The 24,522-nt window shown below is 45.6% G+C and overlaps 2 protein-coding genes across 5 annotated transcripts in view; one reads left to right on the top strand and one right to left on the bottom strand.

The window, feature by feature from the left end:
- TRAF2 (TNF receptor associated factor 2) overlaps positions 1-8,481 on the top strand; it is a 57,772-nt gene extending 49,291 nt beyond the window's left edge. For all 3 annotated transcript variants that reach the window (XM_083161169.1, XM_083161170.1, XM_083161168.1), the window contains one exon: positions 198-8,481. In XM_083161169.1, the coding sequence (XP_083017295.1) occupies positions 198-416 (219 nt within the window). In that variant the 3' untranslated portion in view covers positions 417-8,481. The remainder of the gene's footprint in view (positions 1-197) is intronic.
- A 5,617-nt stretch (positions 8,482-14,098) lies between these two features.
- On the bottom strand, positions 14,099-22,905 carry FBXW5 (F-box and WD repeat domain containing 5). Of its 2 annotated transcripts, none has more exons than XM_083161167.1 (9): positions 22,768-22,905; positions 20,830-21,056; positions 20,578-20,735; positions 20,316-20,490; positions 20,080-20,228; positions 19,532-19,994; positions 15,721-15,868; positions 14,605-14,817; positions 14,099-14,510 (listed from the first exon to the last, which is right to left on the bottom strand). In XM_083161167.1, exons 2-9 carry the CDS (start codon positions 21,020-21,022, stop codon positions 14,264-14,266), a joined length of 1,746 nt encoding a protein of 581 aa, XP_083017293.1. In that variant the 5' UTR covers positions 21,023-21,056; positions 22,768-22,905; the 3' UTR covers positions 14,099-14,263. The 2 variants fall into 2 exon arrangements, with proteins under 2 accessions (XP_083017293.1, XP_083017292.1); XM_083161166.1 differs by lacking the exon at positions 22,768-22,905 and adding an exon at positions 22,669-22,742.
- Between the last annotated feature and the right edge of the window lie 1,617 nt (positions 22,906-24,522).

Genomic DNA, 24,522 nt, shown 5'->3' with positions numbered 1-24,522 from the left:
CTGATCACCGATATTGACGGACGCTGCCTCTGACCACTCTGCACAGACCTTATTTAGACTGTGCTCCGGAGAGTACAAGGACGTCTTCACCGGGCGATGCCGACTCGGGGGCGATACCACACGTCCATTATTTGCAAAGATTATATAAACGGGGTCAATTATTTATTGTGTTCAAGATTGAGGTTTCTGTCTTGCAGGTCACCCTTATGTTACTGGACCAGAACAATCGAGAACACGTCATAGACGCCTTCAGACCCGACATCACATCTTCGTCTTTCCAGAGGCCAGTTAGCGAGATGAACATAGCGAGCGGCTGTCCCCTGTTCTGTCCTCTCTCCAAGCTGGAAGGCAAAAACTCTTATGTTCGGGAAGATACGATCTTCATCAAAGTCATTGTGGATCTGACGGGGCTATGACATGCGGAGGAAACGGCCGTGCCTCACCCGGCTGCCTGCCTTGCGGAATAAAGGTCTTTAAAGCGCCACCTCCTCGGCCGACGCGTGGCCAGGGGTGCTGGAGAACCCGTATTGGTGGTGAATCTCCACACGTAGCGGTCTTGGACTCCACAGCACGTCCTTGGCTGTTCCATGACGCTGTTCCCATCCGGCAGGTTCACCCGCTGTATTTCTGGGATGTAGTTTTACTCCTAACAAAACAAGTTGTGCGACTTAGGGAAGTTGTGTCCTCTGCACTCTCGGGACTTGGGTTGCGGCCCTCGCACCTATGTACAGTTATTTTGGGATCTGTTAGGAATCATTTTTTTCTCTTTCGTCTTTAGTGGGAGTCTTTAATTGGATGGCACTTTCGTGAAGAAAGCAGAGTTGCCGGAAGGGTCGCCTGGCAAGTTGGTGGCGGGCAGACCTAAGCAGATACAGGAGTTATACGGGATGATGCAAAAAACCTCCCAGGTTTTAAAGGTTAACAAAACCATAATGGTAACTGTTAATCACAATATTAGTACATATGGTAAGGGTGGAGGGAATACAGGGTATTTCTATTTGGTATTGGATATAATGTGGTCATGTCTTGGCGTATAGCAGCCTTCAGATCATGAATGGTCGTTTCTGGTTGGGTACAGACCCTGGCTCGGCCCATTGGCTGTGTAGAGGCGCCTCACGCTGATGATGCTGTTCCGCCTAGTAATAAAAATTCTACTGGTTACCGATGGCGGCGAGCTGCGACACAGCAGACATCTCCTATATGTGTCACATCACATCTGGGTTATATTCTATTCACAATCAAAAGGAAATAAACTGTATTCCCTGCACTACTACATTATGTACTAATATGAGGAATTACATTTATCATGCCTTTTTTGATAACCTATCAAATCTGGGAGGTTTTATTTGCCTCACCCCGTATATAGACAGCCATCTCCGTCTTTCTCCAGTTGTCCTTTCGTGTCTTCAGACAGTTATGGCCCCAAATAACTACCGCAGTGGTTCTCAAACTCGGTCCTCAGGACCCCACACAGTGTGTGTTTCTAGGTCTCCTCACAGAATCGCAAGTGAAGTAATTGGCTACACCTGTGGATCTTTCAAAAGTGTCCTGTGACCTGGAAAAAATGTGAACTGTACGGGGTCCTGAGGACTGAGTTTGGGAACCTGTGAACTACAGCATTGTCCCTGTGTAAGTGTTTCCTAGAGAACCGATATTAGAGAGTTCTCTGCCCCCACCCCCCCTTCCTGGGTTTAAAGAAGGCTCGGCCCGGAGGCTGCCGCCCTCGCCCCTTAAACATTGCTGTGGGATTTTCGCGGAGATTGTCCTACACCCGTCATCTCATGTAGATTAGATACATCGCCCCGGTCATTGTTAGCCATACATTGATTCTCCGTGCATTGGCTTTTTCCATACGTAGTCAGAGCAGCTGACAGCCCTTTCCCGTGAATGCAGAGGACAAACCCTCCACCACCCCCATCCCATACGTATCTCCTCCACTACCTCCTACTATAACGATCGCTTTGGGATTTGTGAGAAACAACCTGTTAGTTGTATTTAGCGAACGTTTCATACATTGGCGGCAGGTTCGTTATTTCCATCGTCCTGTGTGATCTGTTAGAGGATAACAGCCCAAGATTCATCAGCCGAAAAGGCGACACGGAGATTCCGGAAGCCGAGGACTTTACAAAGAAAAATGGCGTTCAGTGACCCTACGGATGTCGGGGAGCCTTTGCTCCAGGTGACCGCCATGGGCTCAATGCGTCACGACTTAAGCCTGCGAATCGGAACGCACCAGAATGTGAAAGAAAGTTTGAGTAAAGTTGGGGGCTGTTGGGAGAGAACGATTATACTCCGTGACCACTGACTGGTATTAGGGGAGATGTAAAGTGTAGGTTGGTGGTGCAGAATTACCGACGCTCACAGATCATGTGCAGATATAGGGGGTATTGAATCCTGGATTCCAACAGTCGGAATCCTGCCTTTCGGCCAACTCAACAGTTATCAGCAGGCAAAATTCAATGTTCCACCTGTTGAATGGCGAAAAGGGGACGTGTCGGCAAAAAACAGCCGTGGATTGTCGAGATCCGGCCATGAACTCGACAATCCATGTGGTTTGAAAGTCGGATCTGTTTTGTCGAGTTCCACCTTCAATGCTGTCGGAAATGACCTCGTTGAATAGGAATCCGCTGCTATTTGCCCTGTCGGAAATAGCGGTGGGGATTGAATACCCCCCCGTAGAGTGTTGGTGAACATCACTGAATGCTTTTACGCAGTTCTCAAATGTTATTTTATTTTTAATTTGATTGACACTTTCTGTATAACATCTGTGAAGTTACTGTAGCTTCAACTCTGTTATCACAGCAAAAATGGGCAAATCCATGCTGTACTGCAGGGGGGCAGAAGTAACCTGTGCAGACAGATTAAAATTGAAATCTAAATTGCAGTATAAAAATGCAGCTGTCTAATGTGTGTGCTACATGCAAAAGCAGCCAATATTTACTCTGCACGGAAGCAATATAAATGTACTCTCTACCTTGCATCGCAACATGGTATGTTTCAGATGCAGTCACTGGCATTTTTTTCCTTACTGGGGACCAAATTGGACAAAGCCCATAATGGTCGCCTGATTAATGAGTCGTGTGATCATTGGGCGTCACTGTTCGTTTAGGTATACCTGCTCTGATATCGGCTGTGTACACACGGGGGCGATATATTGCTCAGTGTCTTCTTTTCATCAGTGACCAGAGATGGTCGCTGATGAAAGGGAACCTCTGCCGGGGGAACCGCAGAGGGAATCGGCCCCCTGCGACCAACGATCATAAGGGGGCTAAAATCGAGATTTATCGCCGGGGCACACTCCAATCACTGGCAATATGGTCGCTCAGCGACCATATTGCCAGCGATTTTTGCCCGTGTGTGCGCACCTTATGTCTCAACGCAGGGTGTTAAATCCCAAATAAGCCCAGAGCTGTACAATAATGAGATCCGTGTAGGTAGGAGACGTAGGATCTGGCGAAACGCGGGGAATTTGTGTAGGGTTCCTGTTGAAAGGATGTAATTTGTCTTATGCTAACCTGTAGGCCACAGTTACTGAGCGCCAACGTATGTTATAGAATGTCCTTTGACCTAACAAACGTGGCTGCAATATGACTTTAGCGCTAGCAGACAGGCCCCTAAACCCTGTTCTTCTATAACCAGCAGCAAATGGGCACATCCGCAGGTGGTAACTGTTACCATTAATCTGATTGCCGATTGTATTGCCCTACACAGTCTCTGTGCGTCTGCAATTTGATAATCGAGAAGTCGTGGATGACTCGACAGGGAGGAGGTGGCAGAAATCTGCTGAGCTTTTGGGGTTTGAGCCTGCTCGGAGACATTCTAAACCAGCTTGAGTACTTTAAAGCAGGGTTCCTCAGACCCAGCCCATATGGAACCCCGACAGTGCATGTTTTCCAGATAAAATAGATGGAATAAAGGCACGTTCATTATAGCTTCAGGTGCTATTTCTGATTCCTGAGGTTACCTTGAAAACATGCACTGTTAGGGTTCCACGCGGACCGAGATTGGGAAACGCTGCTTTAGAGCAATTTAGGGCATAGGTGAGTCACCCTTCAAAATGGGTTAGGACAGTCGTTCCCACCCTTGAGGCACCTTAACAGTCCAGGTTGTAAGGATTGCCATGCTTCATCCCAGGTGACTTATTTAGTACTTCAGTCTTTTTTATTTAACTGTACAACATGAACATCCTTAAATTCTGGGCTGTTGAGATTCATGTGCTCCCAACTGCCATGTTACAGCCTGTGTTTGGTAAATGACAGTTAGAAGCTAATTGGCTGCCATTTTATCTCCGCCCACTTTCTCTTTGGTTAGTACATAGACGAGACTCCACCCCAACCGGATGACCTTTAAGACCGCTCGCACTACGATAGTGCGAAAATGAAGTGGATTCCAATACTAGACCTAAGGCTGGGTATACGCTGTTCGATGTATCGTTCAAGCGAACGATATATCCCTGGCGGCCCGACGTGTGCGTATACCTGATATGTCTGAAAATGAGGTAATTCAGACATATAGGTCGGACTGCGCTATTGGCTTGCCGCGGCAGCCATTGTATACCGTGCCACAAGTGGGCAGGAATATTCAAATGCCTCGGCTGCCAGACCGATTGTTAAGTTGGTGAGCACAGATTGTTTGTGCGTACACCTTACCTCTCGATAGATCAGTCAGCCGGGCGCGGCCTCTCCAACTGCTTCATTCATACCCAGCCTTAGTGACTGACAGAACTCAGCCTTTTTAGTTTTATCACAGTTTTTGAAGACTTCCCATTGTTTGAAGCCTACCGCTTGCACTTCGGAGGCAGCCATTTTGTTGGTGACACTTTGTGGCTTGTTTCCAGGGGAACAAACAGTCTGCATTTGTACATAAAATGGCTGCCTCCATTGTGAGGGATACTATAAATTCCAGACCTTTGTCGCCCTGCATGTACAGATGACTGTACCCCCCCAGAACTTGCAGCGAATGCTGTAATGCATAAAACTAAGCAATATGACTCAGTGACCTCGCTCCGTGCATGCAGTTGTTACAAGGATATAGTCACACTGACTTGCATGCACAGATGTGGAGGAGGGGGCACGTTGTTAATGACCAGCAAGTGCGTGCGCCTTTCATTGTTTGTAGCATGCACACTGGCCGATATTTTATATATCGACAGGTGGAGCTAATTATTCCACGTTTTTCTGTGAGAAGACCTGAAAAACATGCATGTGGTTTAAAATATTGCATAGTGTGTATGTGCCTTAACTGATCACAATGTTTTAGTAGTTGGGGGAGGGGCGGGCTTCCTGTTTCCGGGCAAGATCATTGTCGATACAACTACATTTCTGTGGAAATTTTGAATTTTTTTAATGTTGTCTTTTGTTGTGCTTGATGTGTTATTCTGCTGGAACTACTTTCTTATCGCCAGCCCCATAACAGGGACCTGTGGAAGGATCATTTTGGAATGAGATATTACAGCAAATCCTGATTGACTGGTGCTGTGTGTGAGAGCGCCAGAAGACCTACCTGAGTGACCGCCAGAGATACAGACTTGTAGGGTATTCTCATGGTCTCCCTCCTCTGCAAGGCTGGGACGTTACCTGGCGGAGGCACCACCTCATACGGTCCCGGGTCTAGGGTTCCTGGCATTAAAACATGGAGACTCTTCACGCCACGTGGGCAGCACAGGCCGTCAGGAATCGGATTGGTGTAAATTCAAACTCCTTTCCACAAGGCGTGAAATGGACTCTTGTATATGATTTTTCAATAGAATCTGATTTACAGCGTGTATGCATGTACATGTGATATATAGGGGGACAGCACCGCCATGTTCTAGGCTGTGTCTGACCGGGACTGATTGTGATCATGCGCAGAGAATAGCGCCGTGCAAGACTTCAATTTGTTTTATTTTTATTTTTTTATAAATGTGTTTGTTTTATTTATTTAGTTTCTATAATATTACATGAATAACTATATTATATAATAATACCTATATTTGGTGGTAACCAATAAAATCGCAGTATTAACCTATTGTCCAATCATGGACAGGGATTTTAGTTTAGGCCTGGTCTTATTGGGGGGAAATCTCTTTTAAGATGATAGTGACCGAGAACAATGATACGAGGTAACGGTAAGATTGCCAGACCATATCCCCAATGACACCCATATGATAACGTGTACATTGTAGCTTTCTTTATTTGTCTATAAGGTTATCAATTCTATTCATTTTATGTCATTGTCGTCAGTGGTTCCCAAACCCAGTCCTCAAGGAACCCCCGGCAATCCAGGTTTTAGGGATCTCCCTGCTTGTGCACAGATGGTATAACCAAACTAACTAAAGGTACTAATTAAGTCACCTGTGCCTCAGCAGGGATATCTTTAAACCTGTAGACCGTGTTTGGGGACCACTGCACTATATTTAGGTTATTGATCCACTTGGGATTTTCTTTGACAATTTCGCCCTGAAGGAAAACTTCAGGTACAAACTATAGCGGCGGTGTGCTGTATCCCCCCCACCAGCTGCTGTACTACTACACACTACACTTTGCTATTTAATGTATGCTGCAAAAAGCTGTGGTAGGGCATGCTGTGATGTGTAGTCCCACAGCACCTGGAGGGCTTCTTGTTGTATACCTCTGAGAGGCTTTAATTGCATAGGTCTCCATGCCCTATATATGGTTATATTGGAGTATGATACTTTGTGTGGTGCCTGTGCGTGTCCTTGCTGTACAGTGTTATGCAGACCTCTTGCTGTGTGAATCCAGTTCTTAGCAGTTGGCTACATTCTCTGGCCTTTGGCGTTTCCTCCTCTGAGCAGGGAGTAGGAGATCCCCTACTTGTTACACCTAATTCATTAATAGGGACTGATTCGCAGAGGAAAGATTAGGATATTCCTGGTTTGGAATTCCCTGGTAATTTTATATGTAATCAGTCGGATGATACAATTGTCTAATCATGACTTTCACAACCGCAGTCACACAGATAACCTTATACGATTATATATTGTTGGTGTACTTAAATGTTCAGGTTTCTACAAATGATTTTGTTGTAAAACCTAAAACTATTCCTGGGGCCGAACCTTCCCGTAGATTTATCACCATCCTCTTTCATTCTGCGAACAGCAATGTTGGCTTAATCCTACGCGTTTCGCAAATGTCCAAGTGGTTTGCTTAGTGTAGTCTATACACTATATTGTGCCCACAAGTAAACAGACTCCTGTATGTAGTTTGGTACATATGTTTGGAGCGGCAAAATGGGGGAAGGAAGGGCTTGCAATTGCACACCGGGGTAGCCGTAATGCTTGCGTGTCTGAGTGTTGGTGATGGTGGTCACCAGCAATAGCTGATTGGCTGATAAAGGACCCACCCCTACAGATGATAGGTTACTGGATTGCGCCTATATTGTATCATTTATATTTTGCACCTATATTGTATACTTTTTTTTTTTTTTTTTTTTTTTAGGAATAGCAAATTTTTACGAATAGCAGATTTTTTTCCTCTATTGAAGCAATTCTTAAACTTTTAAGTTAAACTCTGCGCCCATTCCCTGGCTGGGTGTCCACACCAGGCATCCTGCACCAGTCTGGTAGATGAACTGCCTCAGGTGGAGTTTTCTAAACTGTGACACCGGCATCCCGCCCCCTTTGTTGCTAATTGACCCTATAGGGAGTGAATTTCCTTGAAGCGGAGGGAGACAGGCGGAGGATACGTACGAGAAGGGCAGCAAACATGGCATCCAGAACCATAGCAGCAAGTATTTCCCTATGACAATAATAAATAGAATTGTTGCTGGGGATCTGGCAGGCAGCTGATATTGTGTAAACTGGCTGTTCTGCAAGCTGCGGGAGTTCCCAATATGTCTGGTTTAGGGAATTGCTATGTCCCAACTTGTGCATTTTTGTAATGATTCCGGTCTGTGGTCTAATAGGAAAATATGGAACTGCGCGTCCGCCGGTATACAATTTCGTGCAACTATGGCTAACTATATTCTGTGTACCTTTTTTCTTTTCTTCTCCAATTAATAAAGATCATTTAAAAAATTAAATAATAATTAAAAAAATTAAAACAAAAAAAACTTTAAAAGGATAAAATTGTACTAAAAAATATCTGTATAAAATGTTTTGACAAAAGTAAATAAAACTCCAAAAACAGTGACGTGAACAGTAAAAAATTATTATTTTTTTAAAAAAGCCCTGTATGTATAAACCATATGATACAGGCCTAAAGTATAAATAAAAAAAAAAAAAAAAAATTAACTTGTAGAACCCAATGTTGATGATATGAAACAAATCTATTTATATATTATAATACAGATGTGTGAAAACTGTATTCTGGGTTATTTTAACTCATTCAGATCCAACGTCTATTTAGGCTCAATAGCGCTAGAAGCAGATCCAAGCAAATTGCAAAACCTTCTATTTACAAATTCCAAACAAATGGAGTAAGATGTGTGTGTGTGTGTGTGTGTGTGTGTGTGTGTATGTATGTATGTATATATATATCTATACCCCCCCCCCCCCCCCCCCCCCAACGCTGCTCCTCACCCCTATGGGGTGCTGGTGGCGGCCTAGATCGCACCTGATGGAACTCTATTCAGGCTCTCCCACCTGTATTGAAAGACATTGTTTATTCATAGGGGTCGTTCCTGTTCGGTCTGAAGGGTGCGAGAATACCATACGGGTGCTGTTTTCATGCTTATAAGTGCTGGCAACTGCACCCGATTCAGGTCAATCTTGCACCCTTTGCTTGGCTGAATTTGCTTAAAATTGATCGCACCCCTATGGAGGTGCGAGAGCATTTAAGCGAATTCAGCCCGCCATAAAGTGTGCCTGGTGCCTAGAGTCGCACCCAATAGGATCGACCCCATAGTAGTCATCTTTCTGTGGCTGAGACCGTTCTATTGCCTGCCCAGGGTGACTGTAGCGGTGAGCATCACTGGCCGGTGGTCACCATGTGTGGCCTCGGAGCTTTAGAACGGCATCATGGAGTCCAGTTCCCTTATTGAGGCCACTACTCTCTTTTCCGTGGCATATTTAATGGATTTTTAGTTTTTGTGGTTCTAAATATTTGGTGATTTTATGCGTTGCAGTGTTTATTCTATTCGGGTTAGGAATTCGTTTGGCAGATGTCCGGACCCGGGGAGCGGACTGATTTCTTTGATAATATAAATGAATGTTGACACGTTTTATACGTATTATGGTTTTTGTTTCATTATTATTATTATGATATTTATATAGCGCTCACATATTCCACCGAGCGTATATCCTTTTTGGCTGGGTTTATACTCTATATGAGGTATAGATCGTGCTATATAAAATCTATAGATCACTCTATGGGACAGACTTATTAAACCTAGTGAAGTGATGAAGTCACTGGTAATAACGCACCAGCTAATCACCTTTCAATTTTTAAACTCCGCCTGTAACCTAACTTAGGAGCTGATTGGCTGCTGCATTATCACCAGGCTGCCCCGGGATAAGAGGTAAAGTTTTCTAATATTCTGTATTTAGCGCACAGAGACCATGCATGAGATTTCACCTATAATAGATAACGTATGCAATAATAATCTCATAATCTGTTTCAAAGTTTCCCAAAATATACATATAATCATTTTATATATGTGTGGATGAATAAACTATCCGTATATATATACAAACATGTTATATATAGTGCAAAATGATATTGATGTTTTTCTGTCATTTTTAATGTTAAAATTGCATTCACATATTTGTATATGTAAATAGACACTGACTGCACAAAAATAAAATAAAAAAAATGTTCTATTTTTTTCTTACCAAAAGATCATTCATTGAGTATCTCTACCCTGGTACAACCGTGGTACCCTTAGTGTACAGGAGACCACGGAGGGGGTTAGGGTATTTACCTCCATACCAATACAACCAACGGGCAGCTTCAGTCCATCTAGGACAAATCGGACTCAGACAAGTCTCTGGTAACAGTAGGTGAGGTCTTTATTTGTTCCGAAGCTCTGTGTTCACAACATCCATACAACCTGTTATATGTACCAGATGTTTAATTCCTATTTCCAGCACTTGGTGGCGGTGTTCCACCCCTTACACAAACAGGCAGATCAGGGGTTATGGTTTCTTATGTAATGTTCCAATAAACCAAAATACAGCTTCCACAACCTGACAGGAGCAGGTCGTGCACATTCGACACCAATTATGCAGGAAATACAGCGGCACAAATTGGGTGACATGGGACAGTATTCTGACTGCAAAGCAACAGGAGAAGTGAGTGCACGGTGTAAATGTGAGAACGGAGACTTGTAGATAGTGGCACAGCGTTAGTTACACAGCGTCAGGACCATTATTACATGGACTTGTCGTTACTTACAGCCACATGTAATTAGTATCTGTTCTCTGGTATAACACTAGTCTTGTGTAATAAGGAGGAAAGTAGGCACACACATATCACTGATCCGTCTCTGCCACGTCCACCACATTCTGCTTTTAATATCAACGTTTAATAATAACGTTTCCCAAGTCACCCACCGGCTGTACAGTTGTGCTCATCACTGACAAGTCACCCGGCAGGAGCACAGGTGTACTGATTACACACTGACCCCTGTCCCAGGTTACCAGGCAGGAGCACAGGTGTACTGATTACACACTGACCCCTGTCCCAGGTTACCAGGCAGGAGCACAGGTGTACTGATTACACACTGACCCCTGTCCCAGGTGCACTGATTACACACTGACCCCTGTCCCAGGCAGAAGCACAGGTGTACTGATTACACACTGACTCCTGTCCCAGGTTACCAGGCAGGTGCACAGGTGTACTGATTACACTGACTCCTGTCCCAGGTTACCAGGCAGGTGCACTGATTACACACTGACCCCTGTCCCAGGTTACCAGGCAGGTGTACTGATTACTCAAGGACACATGTTCCAGATCACTCCGCAGGTGTACTCATTACTCACTGACGTTTGCCAGGTTACCAGACAGGTGCACAGGTGTACTGAATACTCACGGACAAATTTTAAGATCCACAGGTTGAGCTAATTATTTCACCTCTGATTCTCTGAGGAGACCCGGAAAACATGCACTGTTGGGGGTCGTTGAGGACCGAGTGCGGGAACTGATAACTGAATAAATTAATATGTCACCAACACGTAACATTGAAGAGGTTCTGACACCTTCCTGTGTTGGGGTAACCAGCAGTAAACAGAACATGAAATTGCATTTCAGCCAAGAGCCCCTGGGAAACGGTGATCACAATACGATCTTGTTTGAAATTAGTTTCAAGAAGTAACGGTATAAGGGATCCACTAGGACTTTACATTTTAGAAAAGCAAATTTGACTGTGCTAAAGCAGTCCTGAAAGTGCAAAGACTGGGACGCAATGTTTTTAGGAATGAACAAGTGGGACGCCTGCTGGTGACTTACATAAGTTCATTCCTATTTGTAACAAAGGTAAGAGAATTAAGGGTACTTGTGGAGTATCACGGCTCCCACGACCTGCATCATATGCAGATCGTATGCTAAAAATCGCATCGCATCGCATACGATCAAATCGCATGCGATGCGATCGCACCCGATTTTGCACTGAAATGCATCAGAATGCATTGAAATGTGTATTAAACTAGTGAAATGCCCCCAAATGCCATTTTTCATAGTGCACCACCCCCACTATCAACGTCAACCCGAAGCGTGGCGAGCGCAGCGGTACGCGTCCTACGACCTTTTCATACCCCCACTATCCACGTTGGCGTGGAGTTGAGAATAGAAAGTGTGGCGAGCCACCGAGCCTCGAAGCGTGGCGAGCGCAACCGGATACCTTCACAGCTATACGCGTCCCCTCGCGGGCTTCACAGGTATCCGCGTCCGCTCGCCAAGCTTTGGGCTCGGTGGCTCGCTGCGCTCGCCACACTTTCTATTCTCAACTCCACGCCGACGTGGATAGTGGGGGTATGAAAAGGTTGTAGGACGCGTACCGCCGCCCCTCGCCACGCTTCGGGTTGACGTTGATAGTGGGGGTGGTGCGCTATGAAAAATGGCATTTGGGGGCATTTCACAAGTTTAATACACATTTCAATGCATTTTGATGCATTTCAGTGCAAAATCGGGTGCCATCGCATCGTATGGTATCCGATGCGATCGCATACGATTTTTGAGCAAAAATGCTCAAAAATTGGTAAAAATCGTATCGCATCGTATGCCACTACATATGGCATACGATGGGAGCCGTGATACTCCACAAGTACCGAATTAAGTTTAAACCAAGGTGGCTAACTAAGAAGGGAAGGATAGAAATAAAAAGGAAGAAGCAAGGGCTGACGGTGTAATCATGTCACTGTATAAATCATTGATACAGCCCCATCTAGAATATAGTGTACGGTTCTGGGCACCACTCCATAATAAGGACATACAGGAATTAGAAAAGGTTCAGAGAAGAGAAACTACATTGATTAAGGGTTTGGAGTCATTGGGCTATGAGGAAAGGCTAGCCAGGTTAGGGACGGTGACATTGGGCTATGAGGAAAGGCTAGCCAGGTTAGGTGTGGTTACATTGGGCTATGAGGAAAGGCTAGCCAGGTTAGGGACAGTTACATTGGGCTATGAGGAAAGGCTAGCCAGGTTAGGGACAGTTACATTGGGCTATGAGGAAAGCCAGGTTAACGACAGTTACATTGGGCTACGAGGAAAGGCTAGCCAGGTTAGGTACAATTACATTGGGCTATGAAGAAAGGCTAGCCAGGTTAGGGACGGTTACATTGGGCTACGAGGAAAGGCTAGCCAGGTTAGGTACAATTACATTGGGCTACGAAGAAAGGCTAGCCAGGTTAGGGACGGTTACATTGGGCTACGAGGAAAGGCTAGCCAGGTTAGGGACGGTTACATTGGGCTATGAGGAAAGGCTAGCCAGGTTAGGGACGGTTACATTGGGCTACGAGGAAAGGCTAGCCAGGTTAGGGATGGTTACATTGGGCTACGAGGAAAGGCTAGCCAGGTTAGGGATGGTTACACTGGGCTATGAGGAAAGGCTAGCCAAGATAGGGACGGTTACATTGGGCTACGAGGAAAGGCTAGCTAGGTTAGGGACGGTTACATTGGGCTACGAGGAAAGGCTAGCCAGGTTAGGTGTGGTTACATTGGGTTATGAGGAAAGGCTAGCCAGGTTAGGGATGGTTACTCTGGGCTATGAGGAAAGGCTAGCCAGGTTAGGGACGGTTACATTGGGCTACGAGGAAAGGCTAGCCAGGTTAGGGATGGTTACTTTGGGCTATGAGGAAAGGCTAGCCAGGATAGGGACGGTTACATTGGGCTATGAGGAAATGCTAGCCAGGTTGCAGACTGTTACATTGGGCTATGAGGAAATGCTAGCCAGGTCACATTGGGCTATGAGGAAAGGCTAGCCAGGTTAGGGATGGTTACATTAGGCTATGAGGAAAGGCTAGCCAGGTTAGGGACGGTCACATTGGGCTATGAGGAAATGCTAGCCAGGTTCGGGACGGTCACATTGGGCTATGAGGAAATGCTAGCCAGGTTAGGGAAGTTTACACTGGATAAGGGGATATGATGAATATTCATAAACACATAAAGGATCTACTATCAGGAGTTTACCCCCAAGGACTGTGTACAGGACACGCGGTCACCCCTAAGGTTAGAGGAGAGGAAGCTTGTCACCCACCGTAGGAAGGGATTCTTTCCAGTAAGGGCAGTAAGATGTGGAATACTCTACCAGAGAAGGGTGTAAATAACAGCAAGGGATAGAAACATTTAGCAGAAAAGAGTATCCAGGTTATATATTTATATTGTATAATAGTGGATCCAAAGAGAATAAGGACGGACCTTATCGGTCATAGGGGGTTCTGGTTTGGAACAGAGAGGTGGTCGCTTCATCTAAGTCATTTACACATATATAACGGTACACTGCAAGAGATCCAATACAGGCTGATGAGGTTTTTACAACCTCATCAACTTTGTAACATTTGTGGGAAATATATAAAACTATATGTAGGATAAAAATCTCATACGGTCAAAGTGTCATCAAACCCACACATACCGGACCGGCGGCCACAAATCCGGTTCCGTATTCTTGAAATGCTGGAGAACACGAGGGCTTGAAATAAAATGTCACACAGGAAAGTGCCCACGAGTTGTCATAGCCTGTGTTTATTCTCTGATGGATAGAAGAAGAATTCAGGGGTCCCGGTACCTTATTACGTAAACTTGCCGCACTTCCGAAATATTGTCATTGCTGCTGCAATATCAGACACCGGAGTGATGGAGGACGGAGGACATCTGTGCAATGAGAAGGCTGGTCACAACGCAGGATCTCCGCTCTTATGGTCTGTAAACTGAGGAGATGACCGTAACAGGTCGGGGGAGTTGCGGAGGGACCGAGGGGAGCGCCAAACTTTGATGGTAAAGTCATCGCTGACGCTAAGTAGTAACTCCTGGTCCACAGGGCTGAAGGCCACCGAGTTTACCACATCCTCGTGCTGCAGCGTGGCCAGGCATATGTTGTAATGGCGATCCCAGACGTAGCCATAGCGATCCTCTGCTCCGCTGGTGTGAGAGAAAGGAGATAAGTCTATGACGTCACAGAGGGGGCAGATACAATGATAGATAGATAGAATGTTACAGAGAGCGTTGCACTTACCTAGCCACAAAGTCCTTGCTGACATCTAGGAAGATGAAGAAGCACTCGTTATTCGGAGTATAGGCACGGTGGGCTCGTAGAGGTTCCTTCACCTCTCGAAGGGTCCTCAGGTCAAAGACACGAAGTTCTATTTCTTCAGCGATGGGCGGCGGCCACATGGGGTCAGAGATCACACAGTCACGAGGCCAGGACCGGCTATTCACGTACAAATACCTAGCAACGGCAAGTAAGAGATTATCAACTGCTCGCCGCCATGCTTTCCAATGCAAACGCCAAGCCAGAACACGGGGTCTGATTCAGTACCGATGTTTGCGCGGCAGAGGGACTATTTGCCTTATTAGTAGTCGCCCTTCTATTCCCCACTGTAACTCCAGTGACACCTAGTGGATGAAGGAGAAATAACAGCGCAAAGGCTTCTGTGATCTGTGGGCGGTTCAAGGTGGAGACCGGAAGGTGGGCTAAAGTCTTTGCAGACAGAGGCGTCATCGCTGACGTGTCATGGGTGTGTGTCGGCATGTGGCTGTGATCACTACGACTGTGGATATACAAGGGAAACTGCACCAGACAGGGGCAACTCTAGGGGTGGGTTGATGGTGGAAAAGTGGGATCCCACAGCGTCGTTGGGCATCATTGAAATATGTGAAGCGGGGGCCACAGAGCCCGCTAAGTCCGTGGCAATTGAATACTTACGTATTTTCACAAAGCTGGAGAATCTGTGAGAAATAGCAGCCGCGCATGATCTACGTGCACCAATCAGGCCCCGAGAACGTAAAGGCTACCCCATCAAAAATGTATTCATCTAATTCAAATAATGACCCTGGGTATAGCAGGAATAACCCCCTGAAAAAGAACTTCTGCCCGGAATCACCTGTTGAAATCTAAGAACACCCATAGTACTGATATATAATGAATAACTGACCCCAATGTAAACTCATCTAAAGCTGGGTACACACTGGCTGATTACTGCGGCAGTCAATATGGGTAACTTTATCGGTGGTGCCCAGGGACAACAATGGCAGGCACACTGACCGATATCATTGTATATCACGCACAATTGTGATATACACTCAGGCCCAGAGGCAGATATACCGGGAGCCGGGGCAGTCGCTGCCATACCTGTGGTCAGGGGAAAGGCCCATTCCAATGATGTGACCATGAATGTTGATTATGTGGTCTAGAGCGTCGAAGAACTCGTTGGGGCCCCGCTCTTCTCCAAGTACAAGCCCTTCTGTGCTCATCTGATGAGGAAGGAGCCTCTTAATACCTGCAGGGACACAGACAAAGCTAATCAATTGCCTATCAGCGGTGCCGCTATGATAAGGCTTTATACAAAAATGTATGTTTTCCATATATCGTACTCTTGTGGCTCAGAGCAATAAATGGGCTGTCTGTACTTTCATTTACTGGCCTGTACTTGTGCTTCTGCAACTATTACATTTACACTGAATCTGCTTTCCTAAACACCTACGCATTTCGCTGCAAGTGTGATCATTTAGTATAAAGTACGGAATGGTTGGGACACATATCAATGAATACAATATTCAATCTGCAAAATATGCTCAATGCATCTTATCCAATTGAGGAGCGAAAGGGAGGCTCCGCCCCATCCCAACCGCCACAGGGTTCATTTTCTGGATGTGTCAAATTTACTTTCTTTTTATTGCTGAAGCCAACTTAATTTCGGTTTATATTGCCTTTGCCTAGACATACAGAGCTTCATTTCTGGAGCAAACAAACAAATATTTTGTTTTACTATTTTGCAATGTTACCTAGGAGAATGCAAGTAAACATGAACTAAGAACTCAGTGTCTCAGGATTGTTGCCATGGTTACATGAATGAGATTACTGCAGTCACAATTTAATGTATTGCTTCTCCTGAGCAATGTATTGCTTCTCCAAGTACATATAATATAGTTTTAAGACCCCAGAATAAAAGTCCTATTTAATGTATCTGATGGGGTCACTATTACATGTACCTATCTGATGGGGTCACTATTACATGTACACATCTCTTAGGGTCACTATTGCATGTACACATCTGATGGGGTCACTATTACATGTACACATCTGATGGGGGTCACTATTACATGTACACATCTGATGGGGGTCACTATTACATGTACACATCTGATGAGGTCACTATTACATGTACACGACTGATGGGGTCACTATTACATGTACACATCTGATGGGGTCACTATTACATGTACACATCTGATGGGGGTCACTATTACATGTACACAACTGATGGGGTCACTATTACATGTACACATCTGATGGAGTCACTATTACATGTACCCATCTGATGGGGGTCACTATTACATGTACACAACTGATGGGGTCACTATTACATGTACCCATCTGATGGGGTCACTATTACATGTACACATCTGATGGGGTCACTATTACATGTACCCATCTGATGGGGTCACTATTACATGTACCCATCTGATGTGGTCACTATTACATGTACCCATCTGATGGGGTCACTATTACATGTACCCATCTGATGGGGTCACTATTACATGTACCCATCTGATGAGGTCACTATTACAAGTACACATCTGATGGGGTCACTATTACATGTACACATCTGATGGGGTCACTATTACATGTACACAACTGATGGGGTCACTATTACATGTACTCATCTGATGGGGTCACTATTACATGTACACATCTGATGGGGTCACTATTACATGTACACATCTGATGGGGTCACTATTACATGTACACATCTGATGGGGTCACTATTACATGTACACATCTCATGGGGTCACTATTACATGTACACATCTGATGGGGTCACTATTACATGTACCCATCTGATGGGGTCACTATTACATGTACACATCTGATGGGGTCACTATTACATGTACCCATCTGATGGGGTCACTATTACATGTACCCATCTGATGGGGTCACTATTACATGTACCCATCTGATGGGGTCACTATTACATGTACCCATCTGATGGGGTCACTATTACATGTACCCATCTGATGGGGTCACTATTACATGTACCCATCTGATGGGGTCACTATTACATGTACCCATCTGATGGGGTCACTATTACATGTACCCATCTGATGGGGTCACTATGACATGTACCCATCTGATGGGGTCACTATGACATGTACCCATCTGATGGGGTCACTATGACATGTACACATCTGATGGGGTCACTATGACATGTACACATCTGATGGGGTCACTATGACATGTACACATCTGATGGGGTCACTATTACATGTACCCATCTGATGGGGTCACTATTACATGTACCCATCTGATGGGGTCACTATTACATGTACACAACTGATGGGGTCACTATTACATGTACCCATCTGATGGGGTCACTATTACATGTACCCATCTGATGGGGTCACTATTACATGTACCCATCTGATGGGGTCACTATTACAAGTACACATCTGATGGGGTCACTATTACATGTACCCATCTGATGGGGTCACTATTACATGTACCCATCTGATGGGGTCACTATTACATGTACACATCTGATGGGGTCACTATTACATGTACACATCTGATGGGGTCACTATTACATGTACTCATCTGATGGGGTCACTATTACATGTACACAACTGATGGGGTCACTATTACATGTACTCATCTGATGGGGTCACTATTACATGTACACATCTGATGGGGTCACTATTACATGTACACATCTGATGGGGTCACTATTACATGTACACATCTGATGGGGTCACTATTACATGTACCCATCTGATGGGGTCACTATTACATGTACCCATCTGATGGGGTCACTATTACATGTACCCATCTGATGGGGTCACTATTACATGTACCCATCTGATGCGGTCACTATTACATGTACCCATCTGATGGGGTCACTATTACATGTACCCATCTGATGGGGTCACTATTACATGTACCCATCTGATGGGGTCACTATTACATGTACCCATCTGATGGGGTCACTATTACATGTACCCATCTGATGGGGTCACTATTACATGTACCCATCTGATGGGGTCACTATTACATGTACCCATCTGATGGGGTCACTATTACATGTACACATCTGATGGGGTCACTATTACATGTACTCATCTGATGGGGTCACTATTACATGTACCTATCTGATGGGGTCACTATTACATGTACCCATCTGATGGGGTCACTATGACATGTACCCATCTGATGGGGTCACTATTACATGTACCCATCTGATGGGGTCACTATTACATGTACCCATCTGATGGGGTCACTATTACATGTACCCATCTGATGGGGTCACTATTACATGTACCCATCTGATGGGGTCACTATTACATGTACACAACTGATGGGGTCACTATTACATGTACACATCTGATGGGGTCACTATTACATGTACACATCTGATGGGGTCACTATTACATGTACACATCTGATGGGGTCACTATTACATGTACACATCTGATGGGGTCACTATTACATGTACCCATCTGATGGGGTCACTATTACATGTACCCATCTGATGGGGTCACTATTACAAGTACACATCTGATGGGGTCACTATTACATGTACACATCTGATGGGGTCACTATTACATGTACACATCTGATGGGGTCACTATTACATGTACCCATCTGATGAGGTCACTATTACATGTACCCATCTGATGAGGTCACTATTACAGGTACCCATCTGATGGAGTAACTATTACCATGTACACACCTGATGGGGTCACTATTATATGTACACATCTTAAGACGTCACTATTACATGTACCTATCTGATGGGGACACTATTACATGTACACATCTGATGGGATAACCCATCTGATAAGGTCACTATTACATGTACACACCTGATGAGGTCACTATTACATGTACACATCTGAAGACGTCACTATTACATGTACACATCTGATGGGGTCACTATTACATGTACCTATCTGATGGGGCGAGTAGGTGAGGCAGCCAGTGGTGAAGATCAGATACTTCCTGCTCACAGTCTCCTCCTTGGCCATAGGGCTATCTGGTCGCTTTGTCCTGTACTTTGCGTACCACTGGGCCACCTTGGTCTCAAACTGCTCATCAGACAGCGGAGGTTGGGGCAGCTCCACCTGCTCTTGGGCGCCATTGTCCATGAAGAGCTGAAGGGCGGCTGCTATCTCTGCATCATCTGCTGCAATGTCCCTGACTTCCTCGTCATCTTCCTCTACATCTTCCTCCTCGGCGCTGTCCACCTCAGCCGGCTGTGGAGGTCTTTGCAAGGCCTCTTCCGATTTCTCTCCGGCCTCCATCAGCAGATCCGACGAGTCCGCCACCATCACCATGCGGATGGTGCTCCCGTTCAGGTTCTGAATCTTGAAAAGTCTCTTCACCACATTCAGGTTCTCAGACTCCACATCCTGGCAACGGGACACACAAGGCACACTTACTGACTCCGTACGCCACCACTCGACCTACGTTCCCCTCTGCCAGCCTAGCGCTCACCTGAAAGGCCTTATTCAACCAAAGCACGGAGCAGGAAGTGACCCGGCCCATGCGGTGCAGGTTCCCGGAGATGAGGTGGGTGTTATTAAGCCAACAGCCGAACACATCATACGGTTTATTTCTTACTCGACTCAAAAGGTTAAATCCATCTACAGACGAAGAGAGATGTCAGCTCTACTGTCTGCAGAGTGGCACTGATACCCCGACACCTCCCCCCCCCCCCCCTGCCGCCTTACCTAGGCTGAAGACTGCAATCTCCCCTGCAGATGAGTTGTGAGGCCCCACGAAGACCCCGGACACCAGGAGGAGCGTGTCGTCAGAATTAAACTGGGAGAACTGGGTGTAGCTCCAGTGGTGGGGTCTCATGTTGGCGCTGTGCAGGAGCGATAGGGGGTGTCTGGTGCTCCATATCTGCAGAGGGACAATAGGAAGCAGCGTCAGGACCCAACAGTCGTCTACACAATCAGGGAAACAACACAAGAGATAGCGCCAACTCACTTTGACGGTGCAGTCCTTAGAGCAGGTGGCGCACAGGTCCCCCGAGTGTGAGAAGCTGACATGCAGGACCTGGTCTGTGTGCTCCCGGAGTCTCTGCACCTCTACGCACGGCGCCGTGTCACGCAGACGCTGGAACTCCTCGTACCATGAGTCTGTGCCTGTCGCCAATACAAACACTTCAATTCATGGCCCCCAGTGCAGTCAGCAAAGCATGATGGGATCAGCCGCTGGGTTCCGGCATTTCCCACTTACCTGGGTATCGATGAACGTGCCGCTGCACTCGGTAATGCCTGTAGAATAACTCCTTCCACAAGAAATCATCACGGGACACGGAGTACCAGCGTCGGCACACCAAACCGGCCGAAAGCAGGTCCGCAGGATCAAGGCTTAGGAATATCTGGTAGAGGATACTGTCCGGCAGTAGAAAGGGCACGGCAGCATCCATAGTGTCATTCTGTCGTCTGTAGCCTGACTGGGACCTGTAAGAACAAGGAGACTGTACTGTGCAGGGACACGTGGGTCCGGGATGAGCACTCGCTGGGAGCGGAGAGCAGTCACTGATGGGATAGTTATAATAACGGAAGGTGCGCAGATAAGGTTGGACATGATATACAGATCCCTGGTATATTATATTATACAGGCAGTGCTCCTGCTAGGAGTATACACGTCAGGCAGATCTAGCACCTGGCAAGAAGGCACTAACTGTTGTACACTGGGCACCCAGAGAAGGGGCACTGGGCAGTACGGCCCATCTGGCACATCACTCAGAGCTTGGCTGGAACATAGTGATTGGGGCTTATTCTGCTTGATTCATTCGGATGCGAATTCGCACCCTTGCATATCTAAATGACTCCCAGGGCACATAGATATGCGTGCACCCTCGGGAGGAAGTGGGCGGGCAGCTGATATCCGGTGATGTCAGCTGTCCACCCCTGGCACTGACGCCAAGGCCCGACCACCATGGGAACGTCCAGCGTTTACATGGGAACCCCAATATAAAGCAACGATGGGCGCGACTATCCGCTGCTGCCCCCCCCCCCCCCCCCGCCGAAGCCTTGGGTGCGTGCACCCAGCGGTGTGTGCTATAATGTGTATTGGGCGTAACAGTGTGTGCTATAATGTGTACGCAATGTCGGCACTTTGTCCCTCTATGGGTGACCACGACACCCATAGAGGGAGAATAAAATAGTGGCGAGCGCAGCAAGCCCGCAAGGGGGTGGCGATCCACGCCCCCCCTTGTCGGCATTTCAGTGGTCGGGATTCCGGCATCGGTATTTCATACTGATCCTGTAATGTGTACTGGGCATAACGGCGTGTGCTATAATGTGTACTGGGCATTACGGTGTGTGCTATAATGTGTACTAGGCATAACGGTGTGTGGTGTAATGTGTATTGGGCATTATGGTGTGTGGTGTAATGTGAATTGGTACGATTATGTGGCCACACCACTTCCCAAAAAAACCATGCCCTAAATTTTGGGCGCACGCCTTCGGTGCGCACTGTCCCTGTTTTCAGAATTATGTATTTTCTAGTATATATGTATTTTGTACGCTAGTGGGCCTATTGATACTTCCCCCAGACCCACATGTGCCATGCTGGGGTGAAAAGGGGAGAGAAGGCTTTATTCCACTGGGACCCAGAAAAACTGGTAAATACGTGGTTGTATATGGGGGGGGGGGGGGGGGAGGTGTGAGTATATACATGGCTGTATAGAGTGCGTGTATATACATGGCTGTACATGGTATACAGGGGGAGTGTATATACTTGGCTGTATATGGGGTGTATATGCATGGCTGTATACAGGGGGTGAATATAATTGGCTCTATACAGGGGGTATATATACATGGCTGTAGTGTATATATGGGGGTGAATATACTTGGCTGTATACATTGGGTGTATATACATGGCTATATATGGGGGTGAATATACTTGGTTCTATACAGGGTGTATATATATGGTTGTATACAGGAGGGTGTATATATATATGGCTGTACACTATATACAGGGGGGATCTATACATGATGATGTCAGTGTACTCAGTGCAGCTCCTATGTCTCTGGTTACACAGTAAGAGCACAGCCCATTACACACACAGTAGAGTGTAAGCTCCTCGGCCATCTCCTGTCAGACCCCAGCATTAGGTGTAGATACTGAATGTAATCCCCACAGTGCCCCAGCCACAGCTCTCACCTTCACTTCCGCATCCTCCTGTCTGTCCCCCGCCCCTCTCTATCATCCGAGACTCTCTCTGCTCCTCCCGGAGGCTGCACTCTATGGTCAGACTCAGGAAGTAAGTGAGGAAGCCACTGCCCGTGCCGGTAGAGACTAGATCCCCTTCAGTTACAGTAACTGCCTTAGGAACTAGCACTTTTTTATTATCTCAGCTAGTTCCTCTTCAGTAAATCAGTTACAGTTACTGCATGGGAACTAGCATTTTTTTATTATGCCAGCTAGTTCCTCTTCTGCTAGTGTAAATATTTCCCCCCTGGAGGTCATGAACGGAATCAGAAGTGTATTTAGCCTACTTTATTATTTGTGTCTACATCCACTTCTGTTATTGTACCTAGTACATGAATTTAAGTGGATGTAGCCCATTTATTATGTTGTGCCTTCATCCACTTCTGTTTATGTAATTTATTATGACCCCCTTGCTGTCAGATACTAAAACTGATGTGGATTTAGCCAATTTATTATAATGTGTCTAGAACCACTTCTGAATTTGTATAAAGAGGGTGATTCACTAGCATTACCAGTGTATTCGTGCTGGGGACCGATGGTGTGGCTCTGTGCATATATGTGCATGTGTAGTTTCTCAGTTTGAATGCCTTCGGTGACTAGCACAGTTGCCAATGTATTCGTACGAGTAGTGGAGGGTGGCGGGGGTGGACACCGGTCTTTGGCATGAGAATGCCCAGCATTTTATGTGCGCCCCTATGAAACATTACCTGCATGTGAAGCATACAGTATGCCCCCTATAGGTCGTGAACAAAATTAGAAGTGGATTTAGCTCATTTTATAAAACAACGCTAGTTCCTCTTCAAATCTAGTACTAAGAACATTACCTGCATGTGAAGCATATGCCCCCTATAGGTCGTGAACAAAATTAGAAGTGGATTTAGCTCATTTTATAAAACAACGCTAGTTCCTCTTCAAATCTAGTACTAAGAACATTACCTGCATGTGAAGCATATGCCCCCTATAGGTCGTGAACAAAATTAGAAGTGGATTTAGCTCATTTTATAAAACAACGCTAGTTCCTCTTCAAATCTAGTACTAAGAACATTACCTGCATGTGAAGCATATGCCCCCTATAGGTCGTGAACAAAATTAGAAGAGGATTTAGCTCATTTTATAAAACAACGCTAGTTCCTCTTCAAATCTAGTACTAAGAACATTACCTGCATGTGAAGCATATGCCCCCTATAGGTCGTGAACAAAATTAGAAGAGGATTTAGCTCATTTTATAAAACAACGCTAGTTCCTCTTCAAATCTAGTACTAAGAACATTACCTGCATGTGAAGCATATGCCCCCTATAGGTCGTGAACAAAATTAGAAGAGGATTTAGCTCATTTTATAAAACAACGCTAGTTCCTCTTCAAATCTAGTACTAAGAACATTACCTGCATGTGAAGCATATGCCCCCTATAGGTCGTGAACAAAATTAGAAGAGGATTTAGCTCATTTTATAAAACAACGCTAGTTCCTCTTCAAATCTAGTACTAAGAACATTACCTGCATGTGAAGCATATGCCCCCTATAGGTCGTGAACAAAATTAGAAGAGGATTTAGCTCATTTTATAAAACAACGCTAGTTCCTCTTCAAATCTAGTACTAAGAACATTACCTGCATGTGAAGCATACAGTATGCCCCCTATAGGTCGTGAACAAAATTAGAAGAGGATTTAGCTCATTTTATAAAACAACGCTAGTTCCTCTTCAAATC

Source organism: Crinia signifera, chromosome 9 (genome assembly GCF_055691185.1).
Source record: "Crinia signifera chromosome 9, ASM5569118v1, whole genome shotgun sequence".
Lineage (NCBI taxonomy): Eukaryota > Metazoa > Chordata > Amphibia > Anura > Myobatrachidae > Crinia > Crinia signifera.
Note: the sequence above shows the minus strand (reverse complement) of the source record. Positions and strands in the feature narration are given on the sequence as shown.

Bases quoted from the DNA above. Each gene is read 5' to 3' on its own strand.
- FBXW5 (XM_083161166.1), bottom strand. From the start codon at position 22,715: ATGCTGGGGTCTGACAGGAGATGGCCGAGGAGCTTACACTCTACTGT. The intron at 15,869-19,531 runs GTACATGTAATA...GTGTCCCTGCAG, and splicing joins CTACTCGCCCCATCAGATAG to GTATTAAGAGGCTCCTTCCT. The intron at 14,511-14,604 runs GTAAGTGCAACG...CTCTCACACCAG, and splicing joins AGCAAGGACTTTGTGGCTAG to CGGAGCAGAGGATCGCTATG.